The 24731-nt window shown below is 36.3% G+C and overlaps 1 protein-coding gene across 1 annotated transcript in view; it reads right to left on the bottom strand.

Moving 5' to 3' along the window:
• Window positions 1-2796: 2796 nt before the first annotated feature.
• Window positions 2797-24731, bottom strand: part of LOC133632957 (intermembrane lipid transfer protein VPS13A-like) — an 83864-nt gene continuing 61929 nt past the window's right edge. The window contains 19 exon segments of the mRNA XM_062025822.1: window positions 2797-3487; window positions 3576-3650; window positions 5975-6098; window positions 6174-6259; window positions 10978-11092; window positions 11175-11298; window positions 12788-12833; window positions 12911-13074; window positions 15345-15420; window positions 15577-15690; window positions 15804-15885; window positions 15961-16106; window positions 16188-16301; window positions 16374-16488; window positions 18654-18723; window positions 18803-18884; window positions 18970-19116; window positions 21295-21448; window positions 21519-21690. Of these exon segments, the coding sequence (XP_061881806.1) occupies window positions 3437-3487; window positions 3576-3650; window positions 5975-6098; window positions 6174-6259; window positions 10978-11092; window positions 11175-11298; window positions 12788-12833; window positions 12911-13074; window positions 15345-15420; window positions 15577-15690; window positions 15804-15885; window positions 15961-16106; window positions 16188-16301; window positions 16374-16488; window positions 18654-18723; window positions 18803-18884; window positions 18970-19116; window positions 21295-21448; window positions 21519-21690 (2057 nt within the window). The 3' untranslated portion in view covers window positions 2797-3436.

The raw sequence follows: 24731 nt of genomic DNA, 5'->3' as shown, positions 1-24731 counted from the left end.
TAAAAGCATACACTTCAACTTTGTACTTTTGTGTCCATCCATCCATTTTCTACCGCTTGTCCCTTTTGGGGTCGCTGGACTTTTAAACTTTTAAATCTAATCATAATAGTAATAGTAATTAGATTTAAATAGAACTTTTCCAGACATATTTTTTTAATTATACTGTCATTGTTATTATATTTTATTTTTAATCAAAAAATGTAAATACAATTTGGGACTAAAATAAATTTTAAAAATGTATTTTTCCATCCATTTTCTACCGCTTGTCCCTTTTGGGGTCGCGGGGGGTGCTAGACTTTTAAACTTTTAAATATAATCATAATAATAATAATAATAGTAATTAGATTTAAATAGCACTTTTCCAGACATATTTTTTTAATTATACAGTCATTGTTATTATATTTTAATTTTAATAAAAAAATGTAAATAAAAATTGGGACTAAAACATATTTTCAAAATGTATTTTTCCATCCATTTTCTACCGCTTGTCCCTTTTGGGGTCGCGGGGGGTGCTGGACTTTTAAATATAATAATAATAATAATAATAATAATAATAGTAATTCGATTTAAATAGCACTTTTCCAGACATATTTTTTTAATTATACTGTCATTGTTATTATATTTTAATTTTAATAAAAAAATGTAAATAAAAATTGGGATTAAAACACATTTTTAAAATGTATATTTCCATCCATTTTCTACCGCTTGTCCCTTTTGGGGTCGCGGGGGCTGCTGGACTTTTAAATATAATAATAATAATAATAATAATAATAATAGTAATTAGATTTAAATAGCACTTTTCCAGACATATTTTTTTTAATTATACTGTCATTGTAATTATATTTTATTTTTAATCAAAAAATGTAAATACAATTTTTAAAATGTATTTTTCCATACATTTTCTACCGCTTGTCCCTTTTGGGGTCGCGGGGGGTGCTGGACTTTTAAACTTTTAAATATAATCATAATAATAATAATAATTACATTTAAATAGTACTTTTCCAGACATATTTTTTAATTATACTGTCATTGTTAATATATTTTATTTTTAATTAAAAAATGTAAATAAAATTTGGGACTAAAACAAATTTTAAAAATGTATTTTCCATTCATTTTCTACCGCTTGTCCCTTTTGGGGTCACGGGGGGTGCTAGACTTTTAAACTTTTAAATATAATCATAATAATAATAATAGTAATTAGATTTAAATAGCACTTTTCCAGACATATTTTTTTAATTATACTGTCATTGCTATTATATTTTATTTTTAATCAAAAAATGTAAATAAAATTTGGGACTAAAACAAATTTTAAAAATGTATTTTTCCATCCATTTTCTACCGCTTGTCCCTTTTGGGATGGCGGGGGGTGCTGGACTTTTAAACTTTTAAATATAATCATAATAATAATAATAATAGTAATTAGATTTAAATAGTACTTTTCCAGACATATTTTTTAATTATACTGTCATTGTTATTATATTTTAATTTTAATAAAAAAATGTAAATAAAAATTGGGACTAAAACACATTTTTAAAATGTATTTTTCCATCCATTTTCTACCGCTTGTCCCTTTTGGGGTCGCGGGGGGTGCTGGACTTTTAAATATAATAATAATAGTAATTAGATTTAAATAGCACTTTTCCAGACATATTTTTTAAAATTATACTGTCTTTGTAATTATATTTTATTTTTAATCAAAAAATGTAAATAAAATTTGGGACTAAAACAAATTTTAAAAATGTATTTTTCCATCCATTTTTCTACCGCTTGCCCCTTTTGGGGTTGCGGGGGGTGCTGGACTTTTAAACTTTTAAATATAATCATAATAATAATAATAATTACATTTAAATAGTACTTTTCCAGACATATTTTTTTAATTATACTGTCATTGTTAATATATTTTATTTTTAATTAAAAAATGTAAATAAAATTTGGGACTAAAACAAATTTTAAAAATGTATTTTTCCATTCATTTTCTACCGTTTGTCCCTTTTGGGGTCACGGGGGGTGCTAGACTTTTAAACTTTTAAATATAATCATAATAATAATAATAATAGTAATTAGATTTAAATAGCACTTTTCCAGACATCTTTTTTTAATTATACGTCATTGCTATTATATTTTATTTTTAATCAAAAAATGTAAATAAAATTTGGGACTAAAACAAATTTTAAAAATGTATTTTTCCATCCATTTTCTACGGCTTGTCCCTTTTGGGGTCGCGGGGGGTGCTAGACTTTTAAACTTTTAATCATAATAATAATAGTAATTAGATTTAAATAGCACTTTTCCAGACATATTTTTTTAATTATACTGTCATTGCTATTATATTTTATTTTTAATCAAAAAATGTAAATAAAATTTGGGACTAAAACAAATTTTAAAAATGTATTTTTCCATCCATTTTCTACGGCTTGTCCCTTTTGGGGTGGCGGGGGTGCTGGACTTTTAAACTTTTAAATATAATCATAATAATAATAGTAATTAGATTTAAATAGCACTTTTCCAGACATTTTTTTAATTATACTGTCATTGCTATTATATTTTATTTTTAATCAAAAAATTTAAATAAAATTTGGGACTAAAACAAATTTTAAAAATGTATTTTTCCATCCATTTTCTACCGCTTGTCCCTTTTGCAAATCCATAAAATAAAAACAGATTTCATTACAGATGCCGGATGTCGGGTGTGCAGGTGGGTGGGAGTTTTTACCTCCACTGTGGGCTTCTTCTTCCATGTTGATGCCTTTTCATTTATTCAGCTTTCAAATAAATGACTCCAGGTTGTGCTAAACATCACCAATAAACAATTTTATTTAGAGTCATTATGGTGCAGTTTTGCATAGAATTAGCAACAATAAAGCGGTGGGAAGAGATGCTAATCATTTATTGAACTCAAAGAATGAGCCATTGCAATGTAGACCAAAAAATATACACCAGATAGTCATAAACCCCAAGCATAAATAATAAAAAAAAACATGTTGATAATATAATTAGCATTATTTGAAACTTACTTGGCCTTGCATATGTGCAATATAAAACAACTCATTGAAATTACAGTGTTAATTATGTGGATGAATATTTGTATACCGTATTTGTGTATATACATATTAGATTAATATACAGCATACAGTTTAAAAAAAATGGCATGTGTATGCAAAAATGTGTATAAAAAATACCGTGTCCATCCAATCCAAAAAATAGTTCAATGAGTGTGTGAAATAAAAAATAAATGTGATTATTCCCTTAATGTGACAAGAGCTGTTTCTTAACTTAAAATGTAATTTGTTCAAAAACTCTTCTTACACGCACGCACGCACGCATGCACGCACACACACACAAAACACAACACAGAATAGACATGCATTCAAACAAAGGCACTGGTGATGTGTATGAGCTCTTTAGTGAGTGTTTTGTGTGTGTGTTGTTTTTCTGGTCAGTATTTGGGTAACCTCTCCCTGGCGTCCTCCAGTTTAGCAAGAACCCACTGAAAAAGCCCCCCCACCCAAAGAATACAACACGTCAGAACATTCTAAGTCTTCCAGAAAGAACCAGAGAGAGGAGTTGGTACTCACCGTGGCGATCTCGGGCGTCTTAAAATTGATGATCTTGCCAAATTCTTTGGCGTGAAACACAGACTTTACTCGCTCCTGCAAGAAAAGTCAATGTGTGTTAAAAAACAAACGCCAAAAGGAAGAAAAGTGGACTATTGGTTAATACAGCTGATTAAGAACAAGCATGAGCATCATCCTGTGAGGACTCAGCAAATCTTGAGACACTTGAGCTAAGTGAGCCTTTTTTTGTTTGCGAGCATTTTTGGGACGTCATCACAGAATGGGAGCAGTGAAACGTGCCCCTGACTACGGATTAGGTCCGTCGCAACTGGGTACACTGCAAAAACTGAAATCTAAGATTGAATATCTCAAATAAGGGTGATATTTGCTTATTTTCTGTCTAATAAGATAATTCTTCTCACTAAGCAGATTTTATGTTAGAGTGTTTTACTTGTTTTAAGTGTTTTGGTCCTAAAGGATCTCAGTAAGATATTACAGCTTGTTGCTGAGATTTGATGACCTATATTGAGTAAAACATGCTTGAAACTAGAATATCAACTGTTGCAAAGCTGTGTCATCAACACTCACAAGCAGGCACGTGCACACATAGGGCCCTATGGGTGCTTGAGCCCCTGCCCTTTTTTGCCTCGTCTTAAAAAGTGCCCTCTGCCTGTGTGTGTGTGGTTTTTTTCTTCTTTAAACAACATTAATAAATTCCTGTCAGGGATGTTAAAAAAAAAAACCCAAAAAAACAGCGGTACAAAAACTCCACGTTTTCTTGTAATACCGGGTTGTTTGAGCCTGCCGCTTCCGCCAGAGAGAGAGAGAGAGAGGGCGAGTGAGTGAGTAAGTGAGAGGAGAGAGAGCCAACTGCGCCCCTGAGGAGACGTGACAGTGGAGCAACTTGAACCTGTGAGTTATGGTCTAGTCGCCGTCCACTTATTCAGCATCTAATATGGGTAATATTTCAGAAAAACGCTGTATTATTTTATTATTCAATGTGTCAGCTTCTGTTTTTGCCGGACGTCGGAGCACGGCGCATCAATTGAGCACGGCGCATCAATTCCGCACAGAGCAGAGCGGATCGTGCGGGACAGGAAGTAGTGTACAAAATACAAAATAAAACACCGGGTTAATTTTCAAAATAAAATGCACTGTGTTTACGGCGGATCACATGACAAAGTGAGAAAGACCATAAGTTACAACTTGATGGTGTTTTCATCAAGTTAAGGGAAGAAGGACAGATTTTCACATTGAAGTTTTTTCCATTTGTGTATTTATTTTAGTATTTTTTTTCAAAGTTCATGTTGCACTGTTCAATGTTCAATATTAAAGTGCTTATCTTTAACAATAAATAGCCTAATAATAAACCAGTGTTTTGTTGCTTTTCATGTCTTCCAAGCCTATGATAATGTGAATTAACTCATTAAGACAATAATTTGTTGACACAAAAGAAATGGCAATCACTTTTACCTACAAAGGACACACAGCTAAGTAGTTAGCTTCCTATTAGCAAATTTAATTTTACATTAATTTCCATATTGTGTAAAAGACCAAAAAACCTTTTCTGACTTTGAGCCCCTGCCCCTCTATAATCATGTGCACGTGCCTGCTCACAAGTATAAAACTACTTTTTTAAAGTAATAATTTCTTACTTCAAGCATGTACAAAAAAATCATGATGCCGAGCGCATATCATTATGTCAAGATAATGGCACTAGCATTTACTTAATTTAAGAATATTTTTCAACATATTCAGCAAAAAGGTCTCTTTTTTTTTCTACCAAGAAAAGTACACTTGTTATTAGTGAGAATATACTTATTTTAAGGTATTTTTGGGTTCATTGAGGTTAGCCAGTTTTGCTTGTTTTGGAAAGTCTTGGCAAGCCAAATTTTCTTGTTCTATTGGCAGATAATTTTGCTTAGTTCAAGTAAAATACCCCTGATTTTTGTAATTTTTGTTTTTGAACACTGACTTTTTGCAGTGTAGGCTTCATATTGCGCCACATATTTTCAATGGGAGACAGGTCTGGACTACAGGCAGGCCGGTCTAGTACCCACACTCTGTTACTACGAAGCCACGCTGTTATAACACGTGGCTTGGTAATGTCTTGCTGAAATAAGCAGGGGCGTCCATGATAACGTTGCTTGGATGGCTCCAAAACCCTGTATGTGCCTTTCAGCATTAATGGTGCCTTCACAGATGTGTAAGTTACCCACGCCTTGGGCACTAATACACCCCCATACCATCACCATTCCAGTTCGAACGTTAAGTATGTTGTCTTTATAGTCTATTCAATGAATATAAGTTGAAATGGATTTGCAAATCATTGTATTCTGTTTTTATTTACCATTTACACAATGTGCCAACTTCACTGGTTTTGGGTTTTGTAAAATGAGCATGTCTATGGTAGCGCTCACCTTAGCCTCGATGCGAAGACGGCGGCTTTCCACGATGGTGGGATCCTTAGTGAACTCGTCAAACAAGTACTGCCACTCGCAGTTCAGTTGACCAAACGTTCCCGTGGTCACGAAGAAAATCCCCCTGCACAGGAAAATAATATGTTCCAATTATTCCTCGTGTTGAAGACGAATGATTCAACTCGGAGTGAGCACTCACCTCTTGGTGATCATGAAGAAGTCGGAGTCGTTGACGTTAGCGTGAGCAAAGTATCTGTATTTAGCAAAACGCCCATTCTCGATTTTCTGGAGCGAGACAGGGACAGGAAGTCACCATTAACACTCAAACCTGACAAGAGTTTGACTTATTTAACGTTGATGAGGACATTTAAATATGTGGAAAAAAAATGGAGGGTGAAACAAAGACAATGGCGGGTGGAGGTTGAAAATGTGAACACTTTATTGGAAAGTGATGGTGAACAAGGAAAACAATAGTGGAGGATGTCAACAAATGCAGAAGTTTGAGGATGAAAAGATGACAAAGTAAAAGGGACATAAATCATACATATTAAATAAATAATACAGCAATCATTAATAATAATGCAAAAAAATATATCTTTTTAAACACTGGCAAAGACTAGAGCGAGTAGAGATGCTACACTAGATCTTCCATTGGCTAGCTGCTTTCCTCATCCCAAAAATCCTCCCAGTCACTGAAGTCCCTGAGGGCCAAGTACCTCTGTGGACATGACAAGAGAGAAGGTCAGCCAAAAATCTAACCCCTCTTCTTCCTTCCACTATTTCTGTTCTACAATGTCCGCGATGGAGGAAACAAATATAAACACGGCCAAAATATTTGCTCAAAAGACTAAACGTGCTTAGCCAGCTACTTAAACACATGTTTGAAATAGTCACTTGTCTTATAACTAGAGATGTCCGATAATGGCTTTTTTACCGATATCCGATATTGTACAACTCTTAATTACCGATATCAACCGATACAGATATATACAGTCGTGTAATTAACACATTATTATGCCAAATTTTGTTGTGATGACCCGCTGGATGCATTAAACAATGTAACAAGGTTTTCCAAAATAAATCAACTCAAGTTATGGAAAAAAATGCCAACATGGCACTGCCATATTTATTATTGAAGTCACAAAGTGCATTATTTTTTTTAACATGCCTCAAAACAGCAGCTTGGAATTTGGGACATGCTCTCCCTAAGAGAGACTATGAGGAGGTTGAGGTGGGCGGGGTTGAGGTGGGGTGTATATTGTAGCGTCCCGGAAGAGTTAGTGCCGCAAGGGATTCTGGGTATTTGTTCTGTTGTGTTTATGTTGTGTTACGGTGCGGATGTTCTCCCGAAATGTGTTTGTCATTCTTGTTTGGTGTGGGTTCACAGTGTGGCGCATATTTGTAACAGTGTCAAAGTTGTTTATATGGCCACCCTCAGCGTGACCTGTATGGCTGTTGACCAAGTATGGTTTGCATTCACTTGTGTGTGTGAAAAGCCGTAGATATTATGTGATTGGCTGTGCCTTTAAGGTTTATTGGCGCTCTGTACTTCTCCCTACGTCCGTGTACACAGCGGCGTTTTAAAAAGTCATAAATTTTAGTTTTTGAAACCGATACAGATAATTATGAAACCGATACCGATAATTTCCGATATTACATTTTAAAGCATTTATCGGCCGATAATATCAGCAGTCCGATATTATCGGACATTCCTACTTATAACCAAGCAATAAAACCCCTTCAAACAGCTCACTATACCTTGCATATGGTCACATTCCATTTCACAACACCACAAAGAACACACGGCGTTCCTAAACACATTGTTTGTTTTGTTTTATTTATTTATTTATTTTTTTAATAACTTTTTATTTATCTTTTTAATTTTTTTATTTTATGTGGAATAAAATAAGATAAATAAATGACAAAAATAAAAAATAAAAAATAAATAAAGGTAAAAAAAATAAAAAAAATAAAAAATAAAAATACTTTTTCTTGGATAAAAAAGAAAGTAAAACAATATAAAAACAATTACATAAAAAAAATAGTAATTAATGAAAATGTTAGTGGCCCAGCAGCACACACAATCATGTGTGCTCTAAAGACTGTATCCCTTGCAGACTGTATTATTCTATATTGTAGGAACCAGAAGTTTTTAATAACAGAAAGAGATAGCTCCTTTTGTGTAAATGAGTGTGGATGGGGGAGGGAGGGTTTTCTTGGGTTGATGCACTAATGGTAAGTGTATCTTGTGTCTTTTTTTATGTTGTTTAAAATAAAAATTAAAAAATTAAAAAAAAAAATGAAGGGGAAAAAAAAAACCCCACAAAAAAAAAACACACAAAAAAAAACCACATTGGGTGCCAGTTCTATGATTAACTACATTTCACCATAACATAGACAAACAGCTCTGACAGTTCTTTATATTCCTTAAAAGAAAACAGGTTTAGTTTAACAAAATGCTCCCCAAATATTTAATAAAGTAAAATACACTGCAAAAAGTCAGTGTTCAAAAAGAAGAAAAAAATACAAAAATTAGGGGTATTTTATTTGAACTAAGCAAAATTATCTGCCAATAGAAAAAAGAAAATTTGGCTTGTCAAGACTTTCCAAAACAAGTAAAATTAGCTAACCTCAATGAACCCAAAAATACCTTAAAATAAGTATATTCTCACTAATAACAAGTGCACTTTTCTTGGTAGAAGAATATGTTGTAAAATATTCTTAAATGAAGTAAATGCTAGTGCCATTATCTTGACATAGTGATATGCACTCGGCATCATGATTTTTTTTTTTATGTTTGAAGTAAGAAATAATTACTTTAAAAAAGCATTTTTATACTTGTGAGTGTTGATGACACAGCTTTGCAACAGTTGATATTCTAGTTTCAAGCATGTTTTACTCAATATAGGTCATAAAATCTCAGAAACAAGCTGTAATATCTTACTGAGATCATTTAGGACCAAAACACTTAAAACAAGTAAACCACTCTATAACATAAAATCTGCTTAGTAAGAAGAATTATCTTATCAGACAGAAATAATATCACCCTTATTTGAGATATTTAATCTTACCTAGATTTCAGTTTTTGCATTGCACAAATAAGGCAACAAGAGAAGTATCCAACACTTCTCTATTTGAAGGTAAATGTGTACAGCAGATATGGGCATCTACATCAGCAATAAGATTTGCCTGAGTGGCTGGACAGGACAGATAAAAATAAAAATACATTTGGAAAAAGATAAAAACATTTTTTTAAAGAATCGATTTTTGATTTTTTGAATCGATTAAGAATCGTTACAAAACAGAATTGCGATTTAATAGAAAATAAATGTTTTGAAACCTCTACTGTGTTCCATACGCCTGTAACTGTTTCTGTGCACAATTGCATGTAAAATGTGTTTAAATAACAGAAAGCTATGTTATAGGGATTAGAGTACTGTATCAAAATGAGGCATTTTCATGTCCATTATTCACGTTTTATAGACATCTTTGAACAGGCCCTGTGAAGGGCGGTATCACACCGCGGTGAGGGATGTCTTGTCATGGTTTCTTCTGTCTTGTGAATTGCACGTTTTAGTTTGAAAAGTAACTCCTCTCGTTTCAGGTCACTTGCCCTTCCTTTTGTGTCATCAGTCTGACGTCATCCCTGACCCATGATTGTTTCCACCTGTTCCCCATTACCCTCATGTGTTTTATAAGCCCACGCCTCCCTTTGTTCTGTGCCAGATCGTCTCGTTAATTTGTGCCTCTCTAGCCTCCTGTCCATGCCTTGCCTCGTCTCGTGTTTGTATACCTTGATCCTGAATTCCTTCGTTGCTATTTTGAGTTTTCTTTTTCTCCTTCTCAGCAGAGTGATAGTGATGGGTTGATGAGGTGTCATGAAGCGTTTCGACACATTGCAAAACTGTATTGATACTGTGTCACTAAATACTGACATCTGCTGGACATTAAAAATCCCTACAGGCAACCTATGGACCGACTCAACTGACACTGATTTTATGACCTAGTGTATACAATAATATAAACCATGTCATTGTATTTCATTTAGGATTATTTCATATCTTCATTTAAATAAAAATATATTTTTATCTTTTTTAGATACAGTCAATAAATAATGTGAACATGTATCATAACATGGAAATCTAAGAGAACGTATTGTGAACGAGGATGCTTGTGGACTGGGAATTTCTTTTTTTTTTTTTACACATTTTTATTTAAAAAAAACTGTTTTTCTAACGTATTCAATTTTAGACGATTTCTCTTCTTAGTTATTATTTCTCCGGCTGTAGAAAAGACCCGCTCACAGGGCACAGAGGCGTCAGTGCGACATAGATTGCGTATCGGTCACGTGACCGAAACAGCTCATGATCGGTCACGTGATTTTCTAAAAGCGGTACGCGCACCGACACAGGGTTTTGCTCTATGAGCTCGACACATGCGCCGATGCATCGGTGTTGCCGGACCCATCACTACAGAGTGATTTTGTGTTATTGAGTTTTTCAGCCGAAGCAGTGAGTTTTCAGTTTTTCTTACAGTTCTTCCTTTTCCTCAATTTTTTGAGTGACATTTTTTGTTAACCTTTATTAGATTTGAGAAAGTGTAGAAGTTTTCATAGCCATTGTTTCTTCTTCCTGTTGGAGCGTTTTGTGTTTATAATAAGTTTCATAGTATATACGGTGCCAAGTATAGTTCGTCATTGTTTTTGTGTTTTCCTCCTTTCGGAGTGTTTTTCGGTTCTTCCTTTTTTTGGAACCTTTTTCGCCAACTAGTTTAGTTATTGTATATATTGAATTGCCCTGACTCTGGAGGTGAAAGGAAGCTTTCAAAATAAAAGCCTGCCGAATTATTCCCTACTCTGCATCTGAGTCCTATCTCTTGACCAAGCCTGACTACTGTATGTGTGTGTGAAGTACAAACTGCGGCTACATGAAACAACAGTGGATTTCAAAAGATTGCAGCGATGTTGGTTGTGTCAAATCATAGTTAGGAGGATGTACTACTACCTGCAGCATTTGACTGCCGATGCCCTCCCTTTGCCTGTATGGCCGTATGACGCCGTCCTCGTGGATGAAGCGAGGAGGACGCAGAGATCCGATGTCTTGCGAAGTATCTGCCGCACTAAAGACAACAACAACAAAAAATACATGTATTGATTGCATGTCATATGCACAACTCAGTGTTGCTTGTGAAGAGAACCGACCTCTTGATGCCTTGAAACGTGCTGCTGGCCATGTCGATGATGCCTCCTGTGGGTCTGGCGACGGCACCAACCAGACCTTTACCGAATCCTTTAAAGAAGCCTGCCGCTCCTTCCTTTTGTGCTCCTGCAGAATAACACCGCCAAAAAAGATCAATTAAATGCAGTGTTGGGTTAGTTACTGAAAACCAGTAACTAGTTACAGCTACTCATTACTTTATTTCAAAAGTAATTCAGTTACTAACTCAGTTACTTACACCAAAAAGTAATGGGTTACTGTGAAAAAAACTATTTAGTTACTTTTTTTTTTTTAAAGCTCCCATTAATTCCCTTTTAGCCTTCATTTCAGTACTGTTATTGCACTGGAGAATAATACAATCTGTTGATCAGCGCTAGGAATTTTCAAAATGGGGTCCCAGGGACCCCATCAAGTCATAAAAATGGGGTCCTACAGTAAATTTTTGGGGTCCCACTTTCTTGTAAGCGTTTAAAAAAAAAAAAAAGATAAACGTATGCAATATCCTGTTATATCTCACATTCTATATTGTGTTTTGGAAAAAGGTTGTTATAAACGTTAATTCATTAAAAGAAATAATAAAAAAAGACGACAAATTTGTATACTTAAGGAAATGTATTCAGTTATAAACATTCATTCACTTTCTTCTTTCCTTCATGGATCTAAACTTTACCACTGCTGGTAGTTTTTTCTATGTTTTTATTTAATAAGTTGTAGGTGTATTTATTTCAGTATAAAAGTGTAAAAAGTGTTTTGCTTGGGTCATGAAATGATGATAATGGTGTGCCAGGGCATACATACATTTTATATTTAACGCTTAAATCTCTGGAGTCTACACCAAAATGTTTTAGTTTTTTTTATGTTGTTTTTTTGTTTGTTTGTTTTCCACCCTTTTTTGTCAAACAAAACTATGTTTTAATGGCAAACACACAAAATATGCAAAATCTTCCACCAAAAATATTTTTCAAGGTGGAATATTTGGATAGGTCAATAATTCGTAATAACATTGATTTTGATTCAATATTATGTTTTGAGCAATGACAGTTTGAAAGAAATTGATTAACGTGAACCCCAACTTAAACAAGTTGAAAAACTTATTCGGGTGTTACCATTTAGTGGTCAATTGTACGGAATATGTACTGTACTGTGCAATCTACTAATGAAAGTCTCAATCAATAAATGAATCCACTCCCTCGCTCTCTGCCCCTCCCTCACGAATGCTGCTGCTTGCGCACAATTTGTTTTGTTTTTAACCCTGAACATACATTGTAAATACACGCAACCCTAACTCAAAATGCCGGACACACACACAGCGCCTCTTCTCTTGTCCCCGTTGTGACACAGGAAGATTTAGAAGGACGACACTGCAACTCTCCAATAAAACACACTCAGATCTTCTGTTTTTAGCCGTTACTACATAAAAAATAACGTCAAATAACGCAGTAACGGTAACTGAGTTACTAAATATGAAAAACAACATGTTAGACTACTAGTTACCGCCGAAACTAACGGCGTTACAGTAACATGTTACTTTGTAACGCGTTAGTCCCAACACTGATTAAATGTGAAGGTGAACACAAACAAAATCAATTTAACCTACCTCGAATGGGTTTGGTAACAATCCCTGTAATCCCGCTGACAAATCCCTGTCAAGAAAACATGGCAAAGTGTCAGCATTTCCTTCTCGATGGCGAACTAGATCAGACAAAAGGTATGCACATACAGACACTAATCCTTTTCCGCCCCTGGTCAGACCCTCTTTTAAGCCGCTGGGTTGTTTGTTCATGGCCTCTCGTCTCTTCTGCTGGTATTCTTCATCCATGGTAATGGCGGCGACCCCCTTGGCCATGGCACCTGTGATCCTGGAGGCGGCGCCAGCGATGCCCCCTATGTTGTGGCGCAGTTAGTCATTTATTCATTTGAGAATCTTTTGGCACTTTAATTGACAAACCTGCACTGCAAAAACTGAAATCTAAGTAAGATTAAATATCTCAAATAAGGGTGATATTTGCTTATTTTCCATCTGATAAGATAATTCTTCTCACTAAGCAGATTTTATGTTAGAGTGTTTTACTTGTTTTAAGGGTTTTGGTCCTGACTGATGTCAGTAAGATATTACAGCTTGTTGCTGAGATTTTATGACCTATTTTGAGTAAAACATGCTTGAAACTAGAATATCAACTGTTGCAAAGCTGTGTCATCAACACTCACAAGTATAAAACTACTTTTTTAATGTAATAATTTCTTACTTCGAGCATGAAAAAAAAAATCATGATGCCGAGCGCATATCATTATGTCAAGATAATGGCACTAGCATTTACTTAATTTAAGAATATTTTTCAACATATTGAGCAAAAAGGTCTCTTTTTTTTCTACCAAGAAAAGTGCACTTGTTATTAGTGATAATATACTTATTTTAAGGTATTTTTGTGTTCATTGAGGTTAGCTAATTTAACTTGTTTTGGTAAGTCTTGACAAGCCGAATTTTCTTGTTGTATTGGCAGATCATTTTGCTTAGTTCAAATAAAATACCCCCTAATTTTTATTTTTTTTTCTTGTTTTTGAACACTGACTTTTTGCAGTGTGTCTGTTTACCCTTGCATTATTCAGCGGAATCAAGTGTCCAAACAAAGAATACCACCCATTGGTGACTTTTTGTTTAAAATATGATTCCAAAATAAGCAACTACGTGGCCAAAAAAGTTGCAAATGACAGCATTTTGATGAAGATGGTGAGAAACATTGTTAAATTCAAGAAAGAACTCGTACCAAAATAAGCAAAAGTGTTTTACCAACATGAGTCTTCAATAAAAGATTAAAGTGATGCTAGATGTTCATTTAGATGTATTTCACCTTGTTTTCTGTACGTAAAACTATAATTATCTCTAAATGTGTTTAATTTTTGGCTGTCTGGGACAAATAAATTGGGTTTACATTATTTCTTATTGGAAAAATTGCTTCAGTTATCATCGGACCTTTAAAAACGGATTACCAATGAAAACTGTATCACTGTAACAAGCAGTATCCTCAGTTAAAGGTGAACTGGACTTTTTTGGGAATTGTGCCTATCGTTCACAATTATTATGAAAGACATGACAATGGATGGACATTTTCTTTCAAAATCCATTCAAAAACCGCCAACAATACTCCATTTACATTTCTTGATTTGAATATTAACAAAATATTAGTGATATTGTTATCATAAGCGCTAACGCAGACAAACTATTGGCGCAGTGATCACTTCCGTGTGAAGTGAAGTTAATTATATTTATATAATACATTTCGACCAGTGTGGGTGGCACTGGGAGCAGGTGGGTAAAGTATCTTGCCCAAGGACACAACGGCAGGGACTAGGATGGCAGAAGCGGGGATCGAACCTGGTCTGCATCTTTCTCGCTTCCTTGCTCCCTGTAAGAGTATTCTAGATCATAAATCATGCATCTCACCTGGACAGAAAGCATCTGAGTAAGTATTTCGACAAATTGGTACACTTTGAGAGCCATTTAGGACCCGAAACTGGCAAGAACGACACGAAAAGACACTTGGTCCCCCAGCCCCCTTTTCTTCATAAGGATTATGAGTCATTCTTCACCTAAATGGGAATGTATAACCATCCCAGCAGTCGGCATCTTAATGAAAGCAGACGTTGCACAGTAAGTGATGTTTTATCATCATGTTTGTTGGCTCTCATGAAGTCTGCAGTGAGGAATAATCCGTGATGAAGAGAAAAAAACTTTGTGATGTGTTTTTCTAAATTAATGCGCCGTGTATGCTTAGAATGATCAAAAAACGTAAATAATAAATGTGATTATAAATGAGCTTGTCACTACATTACCTGTCACTACATTACATATATACTTACATCATGTATATAAAACCTCAACGGAGATGTTTGGATGTTTTTTTAAGGGCTTTATAGGCTCCATTGAAAGCAAACTTTTGATCGCATTTATTTAATATTTAGAAACCAAAAAAATTATAATAACTTCCCCGTCATGTCTCTCATAATGGTTGTGAACGATAGGCAAAATTCCCAAAAAAGTGCAGTTCCCCTTTAAGAAACCCCACAACTCATTCAATATGAAGTCAAAAAAATACTTTTCTATGATGTTGCTTGTCTTTTATATCTCTCTGTGTATAGAAAGTGTACTTGCTCACCTACAGCTCCGCCCACCAGAGCCTTCATTCCGAGCGCCATCCCTTCCACAAACTCCTCTGGTCCTTGGATGGCTCCCTGTGGAACCCCCATACAAAAACATGACAATACCGGTACTGTTTATCTAGCACTTGTTGGACTGTTCTTATTTTTTTAATCTGCAGTGGTATATGAAGAGATGATGTCATTTATAAAAAAAATGTGTAAATGATGAGTCGTAAAGTTTTTACTCACCTGATAGGGCTCGTAGAAAAAGGCTTCAACTCCCTCCGACAGCCCTCGGATCAGCCCAAATGGATTTCCAAGGACGTCCAGGCCCAGCACCAGCACATACATCTGCTTTATAGCCTGAAATAATGGCATATGAATGTGTTTTGGCAGTTTGAGTCACTATGCCATCAAGTCTATTTTCTTCGGTTTACAGGAAGTAGCCTGATGCATAAAGTAAACAGTATGGTGACCTGTTTGGAATAATGCCTGATGACCATCCAGTTGAGCTGCTGCGTGGTGCAGAACTGGAAGGTCAACTCAAAGTAGGCCAGCCTGGCATAAACAAGCAATGACGGTCAGTCAAAAAACAAAAGTCACCGAAGCGCGTCAGTTTTTGCGGCTGCGTACTTGAAGACGACGTCCTGCACATCGGTGAGCGTGGCGCCGATGCTCTTCAGCAGCAGGTTGAGCGACTGAATGGGTATGAGTTCGTTGGCTCTCTTCTCCTTCAAGCCGTCCTCACCGCCGGTGCTCAAAGAGAAACTTAAATGAAGCTGAAGACGCAAATGCGACTCATGAACAAAGTGATATTTTGTTTTTTTTTGGTGATTTTTTATCTGAAATTCACTCCATACCTTGATGGGGGAAATGTGGAAATACTCAAAGAGGCTAATGGGAGTTGTGTCAGCAACGGAGGCGTGGTTCAGCTCCGTCTTGATGTACTCCACATCCTTCTCAAAGAGTTCCACCTGAAAGAATCATAGAACCTTGATAAAAGCATTCAGTTTGTATGTCAATAACTACTCGTGGGAGTCTTGCACCTTCTGCAATGCGGTCACGGCGCTGGCATCCTCGGGGCTGAACATGTCCAGGACGGCAAAAAGAAATCCCAGATCCAGTTTGAGATCCATTTCTTGAATCAACACCTTGAAGTACCTGAACAGAAGGAAATACATTATTCAGGATGTATAAAGCATCCCCACCGAGGGCCTGATACAAACAATAAATACATACTAGAAAATAGAGGCCAATACATTTTCCTCAATTTGTTTGTTGTACTTCCAGAGTAAAGTAGGATATTTTTTTTCTACCTTTTAAATATTATTAACAATTGTTTGTATTACATAACGAAATAATTCCTAACAAATTAAATTTTTGGCAGCTTTAAAATGTAAAATGTGTTAGAGTTGGATTTCCTTTTAACAGACTGAACAGCATTACTTCAACTTTAACACCCCCAGACCGTGACGACACTGCATTATGAGGTATAAACGATATAACACTGAATATTAAGAGTATGTGAAAGTTACACTTGTACCTTGTTTATACCTTCAGGGACAACCTCAAAGTTTTGTAATCAGACATATTTAAGCAGCTAAAATGTGTTTAGCATTCTCCCATTGTGCATTGTAGTGGTTTTGCTGAATATGGGTCTAATTTCAAAATATGACATGTTTTAGAATGTCCAGAAAGTTTAATGAGCATGAGTGTGTTGTGTGACGCGAGTTAACTTTCTGTGTTAGTTATTTATTTATTTTTCTCACAAGTGGAAAAGGTTTTGTGGATTGGGTCATATAAATTCCTACTGTGTTCGGTACTTATGAAAATGAAACTCATGGTCCATGACCAGAAATACTAACATTGCCCGCATGACGGTGGCCAAAATTGCAGCGGTTAAACACTCGGGCAGGCAATTAGGCTAAAACGTCAGTGCAAGCCAAACTTATATTCAACTTGTGACTAGAGATGTCCGATAATATCGGCCGATAAATGCTTTAAAATGTAATATCGGAAATTATCGGTATCGGTTTCAAAAAGTAAAATGTATGACTTTTTAAAAACGCCGCTGTACGGACATAGGGAGAAGTACAGAGCAGTTGCGTCTCCCAGTCATACTTGCCAACCCTCCCGAATTTCCCGGGAGAATCACGAATTTCAGTGCCGGGGCAACCATTCTCCCGAATTTCTCCCGATTTCCACCTAGACAACAATATTGGGGCCGTGCCTTAAGGGCACTGCATTTGCATGCCGGCCCAATCACATAATATCTACAGCTTTTCACACACACAAGTGAATGCAATGCATACTTGGTAAACCGCTATACAGGTCACACTGAGGGTGACCGTATAAACAACTTTAACACTGTAACAAATATGCGCCACACTGTGAACCCACACCAAACAAGAATGACAAAACATGTCCCAAATTCCAAGCTGCTGTTTTGAGGCATGTTAAAAAAAATAATGCACTTTGTGACTTCAATAATAAATATGGCAATGCCATGTTGGCATTTTTTTTTCCATAACTTGAGTTGATTTATTTTGGAAATCCTTGTTACATTGTTTAATGCATCCAGCGGGGGCATCACAACAAAATTAGGCATAATAATGTGTTAATTCCACGACTGTATATATCGGTATCGGTTGATATCGGAATCGGTAATTAAGAGTTGGACAATATCGGAATATCGGATATCGGCAAAAAAGCCATTATCGGACATCTCTACTTGTGACGTCTTACGGGCCAGACTGAAGACGACGGCCGATCGCACTTGGCTCGCGGGCCGTAGTTTGGACACCCCTATAGTAAACCAATGTTGTTGATAAATTAATCAATAATCCCTCGTTGTGATTTTTGGATAGTCAATTTTCATTGTAGATGACAGTTTGCCATTTTAATTAGTGAAGTGACATAAACTAAACTATATAGCGCTTTTCTCAAGTGACAGTGTGGGTGGCACTTGGAGCAGGTGGCTAAAGTGTCTTGCCTAAGGACACAACAACAGAAGATGGCTGAAGCGGGGATCGAACCTGGAACCCTAAAGTTGCTGGCCCGGCCGCTCTAACAACCGAGCCAAGCCGCCCCAATTAAATATTACTTTTTTAAACAACAGAATATGATAATGTTTTAACAACTTTTGTTTTTTTTAATGTGGCCCAAATCCTTCATAAGGCAACTGTGCTTCATTTTACGTTTATAAAATGCGGATGGCCAGTGAAAATTAAGCTGGGGACCCACATATAGCCCCCCGACTCGGACTTTGGACACCCTTGACATGCACAAAACAGGACAATAAAGTATTATAAAAGTGTCTCAATTACTTGATGCGTGAGATGTTAGAGTGTCCTGCTGCCCTGGTTACGATGCTGATATCAGTGAGAGGCTTTGGTTCTGTGAGGAAATTAAATGATAGATCAATATAAAACATTTATGAACACCCTTTTCTCCAATGAAAGTCAATCCAACAGACCTGCGTCCACGGCGATGGACTTTGGCAGTTTTACAGGGTAGAAAACATAAGGAAAGATGGCCCCGGGCAGCTGATTCTGGATCTGTGACAGACATCAGCTGTTAAATGTCGAGAACAAGAGATTTGAGGATGCGTCTGACAAGATACTGGACTGTCTGGACTCTGACCTGTAGGCGGTGGATTTGGACACGGTAGGCGCTCTGGCGCAGCGAAGTGCTATATTCCACCTTGACGCCCGGCACGAAGTGCCTTCGGAGGGGAGCGGAACACGGCTGCAGCAATCGCATTTCGTTGGCGTTGGTAGACAGCAATACCTGGAAGAAAGTAATATTGCAACTAATTCACATTCCTAACATGGATTTTTGACTGCAAAATTGACGGTTCATTGAAATGCACCGTATTTGCACAGTGAAATACCGGTACTAAATCTCACTAGCAGTCTGTAGTAAAATTATTATAGTAATCCATAAAATAATACATATTACACATATTTCCTTTGTTAGGGTCTGGCGTGTTTATGGACTCAAACACAGAGTACCAAATGTTTATTAGAGCTAAGGAATTGTTGTAGAAATAATAATAATAATAATAATAATAATAATGAATTACATTTGTAACACACTTTACATTTGTTAAAATCTCAAAGTGCTATTAAGTATAAAAAAATAAATACAATTAAATAAAATAAAAATAAAAATAGAAAGTTAGAATATATAATAAAAAATCTAAATAGAAATGAAATCATGACACACACTAGATAAACACTAGATAAAAGCATGAAAGCACTGGATAAAACAGATAGGCAAGCAGTGTATTTTAAAACAAGAAGGCAGAGAAATTAGATAAAAGCTGTGCTAAAAAGGTGGGTTTTTAGTCCCTTCTTAAAACGGTCGACCGACTGTGGTGCTCTAAGATGGTCGGGGAGAGCGTTCCAGAGTTCGGGAGCGGTCGAGCAGAAATGCACGTAGGCCTACATTTTTAAGGAATTTGGAAAATTAAAATTGATAATTTAATTGTATAAATTCAGTGTTGTACAGGGTAGATATCATTTTATTAATGTGTCACCATATAGTGAAAATGTACTGGTATTATGAAAACAATTTTGAGATGAGGTGTTTTTGTATAAAAGTAAAGCATTTTAATGGCATAAGCCCCCACCATTCAATAATAAATGGCATCTTTTTAGGTGGAGGACAACAGTGTTAATTTCATCAACCTTTTTAAAAACATCATAAGGTCATCAAAAGAGATATTTTTCCGCAATGCTGGTTGTATCTAAAAGGAGACCTAGTAAGCAAAAAAACAAACTTTCTTATCGGTTTTTGAGATCTGCGTAAGTCCCGAAAATTTGAAATCAACCCATGGAGGCATGGTGGCGATATTCATAAAATAATCTTGCCTTCCTTCATACGTCTTCCAAACGACTCGTATGGAATTTGCCTAATTTGTGACGTTTTTCCTAAATGTGACGTCAGCGAAGATCTCCATATAAGGTAAAGATTCACCTGAAGAGTTTTGTGCAAGTCCGCTATTGTAGTCAATAAACTCGTTCTTTTTCTCTGTCCTCTTGTTGTGGGGAAGACTGGCTCGTGCAAGCACATGCAGTCTCCGCTGTTACCATTTCCAATACAAAGCGGCGTTTGGTTTGAATTTGTCAGTAGACTCCATATGGAAGCGGCAGGGAGAAAAACGCAGTCGAAGTGGAGGCACGTAAATTAGACTGCCCACAAAACAGCGCATCTTGAACAGACGGTCAGAAAGCGATTTTTTATTTATTTTTGGCTTTATCAAATGTTTGGGTAACATTTTATTAAATAATACCAGTTTTCTTTTAAGTAATATAGAAATGCATCAAAGCGGTTTATTTTATTGAGGAATGTAGTTAATCATAGAACTGACACCCAATGTTATTCAATCAATCAATCAATGTTTATTTATATAGCCCTAAATCGCAAGTGTCTCAAAGGGCTGCACAAGCCACAACGACGTCCTCGGTTCAGATCCCACATAAGGGCAAGGAAAAACTCACAACCCAGTGGGATGTCAATGTGAATGACTATGAGAAACCTTGGAGAGGACCGCAGATGTGGGTGACCCTCTAGGGGAGACCGGATGCAATGGACGTCGAGTGGGTCTAGCATAATATTATGAAAGTCCAGTCCATAGTGGATCCAACATAATAGTGAGAGTCCAGTCCATAGTGGATCTAACATAATAGTGAAAGTCCAGTCCATAGTGGATCTAACATAATAGTGAGAGTCCAGTCCATAGTGGATCTAACATAATATTGTGAAAGTCCAGTCCATTGTGGATCTAATAAAAAAGATCTATTAAAAAGTATTGATTTTGAATCGAGAATAGTTTTGAATCGAGTATTGATTCTGAATCGAATCGTTACCACCAAGAATTGAATCAAATGGAATCATGTGATGCCCAAAGATTCCCAGCCCTATACATAACCCAGTATGAATGGTACAATGTGTGTGTTTCACCTGAAAATTGTTTTCCAGGTTGATGATGGCTTTGTCTACAGGTTCAGATTCCACATAGTCTTTGTAACGCATCTCTAGAATCTCAGCTTCATTGGTGTCCAGAGCCTTCCAGCGATTCTTCTTCTTGGGCTTGTACTCCCACACCTCGTCGGAACTACAGTGAGGGGTCGAACGTTCAAGCGTCAACACCTTAAAGTGGGACAGGTAAAAGGCGTGTTGTCTACCTAGTGATCCCAATAAAGGCGATCTCCTGGTTGCTGCTGTGGTTGACCAGAGACAATCCGACACTGAACAGCGACAGGATGACCTCCTGGTCGGCCAACTGCGCTTTCTCGCTCTCGTACAGCAGCTTGTAGAGGCGTAGCTCCTCAGTAAACAGCACTACTCGCTGGAGACCTTGGGATCGACAACATGTCAACATATTTACTTTATGTTCATACTAGGGTGCGGTCATGTAGAAAAATTAGGACAACCCGTTGGTGGTACACTGCAAAAACTGAAATCTAAGTAGTAAGATTAAATATCTCAAATAAGGGTGATATTTACTTATTTTCTGTCTGATAAGATAATTCTTCTCATTAAGCAGATTTTATGTTCGAGTGTTTTACTTGTTTTAAGTGTTTTGGTCCTAAATGATCTCAGTAAGATATTACAGCTTGTTGCTGAGATTTTATGACCAATATTGAGTAAAACATGCTTGAAACTAGAATATCAACTGTTGCAAAGCTGTGTCATCAACACTCACAAGTATAAAAACTACTTTTTTAAAGTAATCATTTCTTATTTCAAGCATGAAAAAAAATGTAGAGCGCATATTATGTCAAGATAATGACACTAGCATTTATTTAAGAATATTTTTGAACACATTGAGCAAAAGGTCTATTTTCTACCAAGAAAAGTGCACTTTAGTGAGAATTAGTATCGGGTTGATGAAGCGTCATGAAGCGTTTCGACACATTGCAAAACTGTATTGATACTGTGTCACTAAATACTGACATCTGCTGGACATTAAATATCCCTACAGGCAACCTATGGACCGACTCAACTGACACGGATTTTATGACCTAGTATATACAATATAAACCAAGTCATTGTATTTCATATCTTCATTTAAATAAAAATATATTTTTATCTTTTTTAGATACAGTCAATAAATAATGTGAACATGTATCATAACATGAAAAAAAAAATCATGACTGACACAATTGTGTCTCATAATTAAAACAGATGACAGCCAAATGGACTTTGCTGTTCTATTTTCAATGAAACAATAGAACATACGTACTCATATAGTAGTACAGTTGGCACAGTACAGCAAACTGACAGTTAATATTTAAACATTTAACATGTGACATTTCTAACAATTTTGAACAGAAATAGTTCAAGCACATTCAGATAAATTCTTCAAAATTACAATTAAAAATGTTTTGGCCGGGGGCCGGGCTGTATATATGCGCACTAATTGACTGAAAGAGCACGCACTTGTCGCGATGATGTCATGTTATCGATGGAAAAATGCATTTTTAGACCATATGATTTGCCTGAGTGGCTAGGAGACCCCGAGAGTAACAAGCGGTTGCCTTGTTGCCTTTCCATTAAGAACAATAAATTAGTTTTTAGTATAAGTTTGCTGGTTTCAAGAAATGTAATGCCGAGCACATATCATGTCAAGATAATGGCAGTAGCATTTACTTAATTTAAGAATATTTTTCAACATATTTGAGCAAAAAGATATATATATTTTTTTTTGTACCAAGAAAAGTGCACTTGTTATTGGTGAGAATGTACTTATTTTAAGGTATTTTGGGGTTCATTGAGGTTAGCTAATTTGACCTGTTTTGGAAAGTCTTGACAAGCCAAATTTTGTTGTTCTATTGGCAGATAATTTTGCTTAGTTCAAGTAAAATACCCCTCATTTTTTTCCCTGGTTTTTGAACACTGACTTTTTGCAGTGTATGCGTTAGTGGGAGCCAACTCTTCTTCTACTGAACTGCTGTGCACAAAAGAGTGAAAATTTGTCAAAACACGCACCCCTACTTGTCGCCTGTGCTATTATGTTTACGACAAATACACCACATGTAACAGACTTCAAATTTCTCACACAGCTCAAAACACCCAATGTAACTTTAGGGTGTTTACACAAATCGCCACTAAATTTGGTACACACCATCAGCGGTCTGACAGGCATGTGTGTAAAATATGAGCAAGAATGGTTGAAAAACACGGCTACCATGAAGCAAAACGTCTTTGCAGGGGCATCGGCCAGATTTAGCAACTTTGGCCATTTGTCTAATGATTATAACATTTCAAAGAGATCTGTATTACATGTACGCGAGCATGTCTTACAAAACATTTGGACTAAAACCCATAATTTGCGACAAAAATGTAATTTACAGTCATGTAGAATAAAGTAGCACACCCAATGGAATCGGGACTGAAGCAAGTTAAGAGTATGCCCACTGTTAAAACCAGATACACTACATCACGTGTGTCAAACTCAAGGCCCATGGACCAGAGCTGGCCCACCACAAACCCACATGTTTTGTGTGGTCCACCACACTATTCAAATTTACCTGCCGTATAATTTTAAGTGGCCCGCTACGTCATTTATGTGGACTGCGAAAGGCTGGAAATAATAAAGCACTTTCTGGCTGAATGTATTTCTTCTTTCAGTTTTGACAGAAAATTGTACTGCATACAGTTGTTCTACACTTTATTATTATTTAATCATGCTCCCAGCATTCAATTTTTTTTTCGTTATCAAAATTGCTTGTGACATCAACCATGTTAGCCATCAATCTGTTGGTAATAAAATAATAATACACATGATTAGCAATTAGAGATGTCCGATAATGGCTTTTTTGCCGATATCCGATATTGTCCAACTCTTAATTACCGATTCCGATATCAACCGATGCCGACATATACAGTCATGGAATTAACACATTATTATGCCTAATTTTGTTGTGATGCCCCGCTGGGTGCATTAAACAATGCAACAAGGTTTTCCAAGATAAATCAACTCAAGTTATGGAAAAAAAATGCCAACATGGCACTGCCATATTTATTATTGAAGTCACAAAGTGCATTATTTTTTTAACATGCCTCAAAACAGCAGCTTGGAATTTGGGAGGAGGTTGAGGTGGGCGGGGGTTGATGGGTGGGGGGGTGGGGGGGGTAGCAGCAGGGGGGTGTATATTGTAGCGTTCCGGAAGAGTTAGTGCTGCTAGGGGTTCTGGGTATTTGTTCTGTTGTGTTTATGTTGTGTTACGGTGCGGACGTTCTCCCGAAACGTGATTGTCATTCTTGTTTGGTGTGGGTTCACAGTGTGGCGCATATTTGTAACAGTGTTAAAGTTGTTTATACGGCCACCCTCAGTGTGACCTGTATGGCTGTTGACCAAGTATGCTTTGCATTCACTTGTGTGTGAAAAGCCG

This window comes from Entelurus aequoreus, linkage group LG17 (assembly GCF_033978785.1).
Source record: "Entelurus aequoreus isolate RoL-2023_Sb linkage group LG17, RoL_Eaeq_v1.1, whole genome shotgun sequence".
NCBI lineage: Eukaryota > Metazoa > Chordata > Actinopteri > Syngnathiformes > Syngnathidae > Entelurus > Entelurus aequoreus.
Note: the sequence above shows the minus strand (reverse complement) of the source record. Positions and strands in the feature narration are given on the sequence as shown.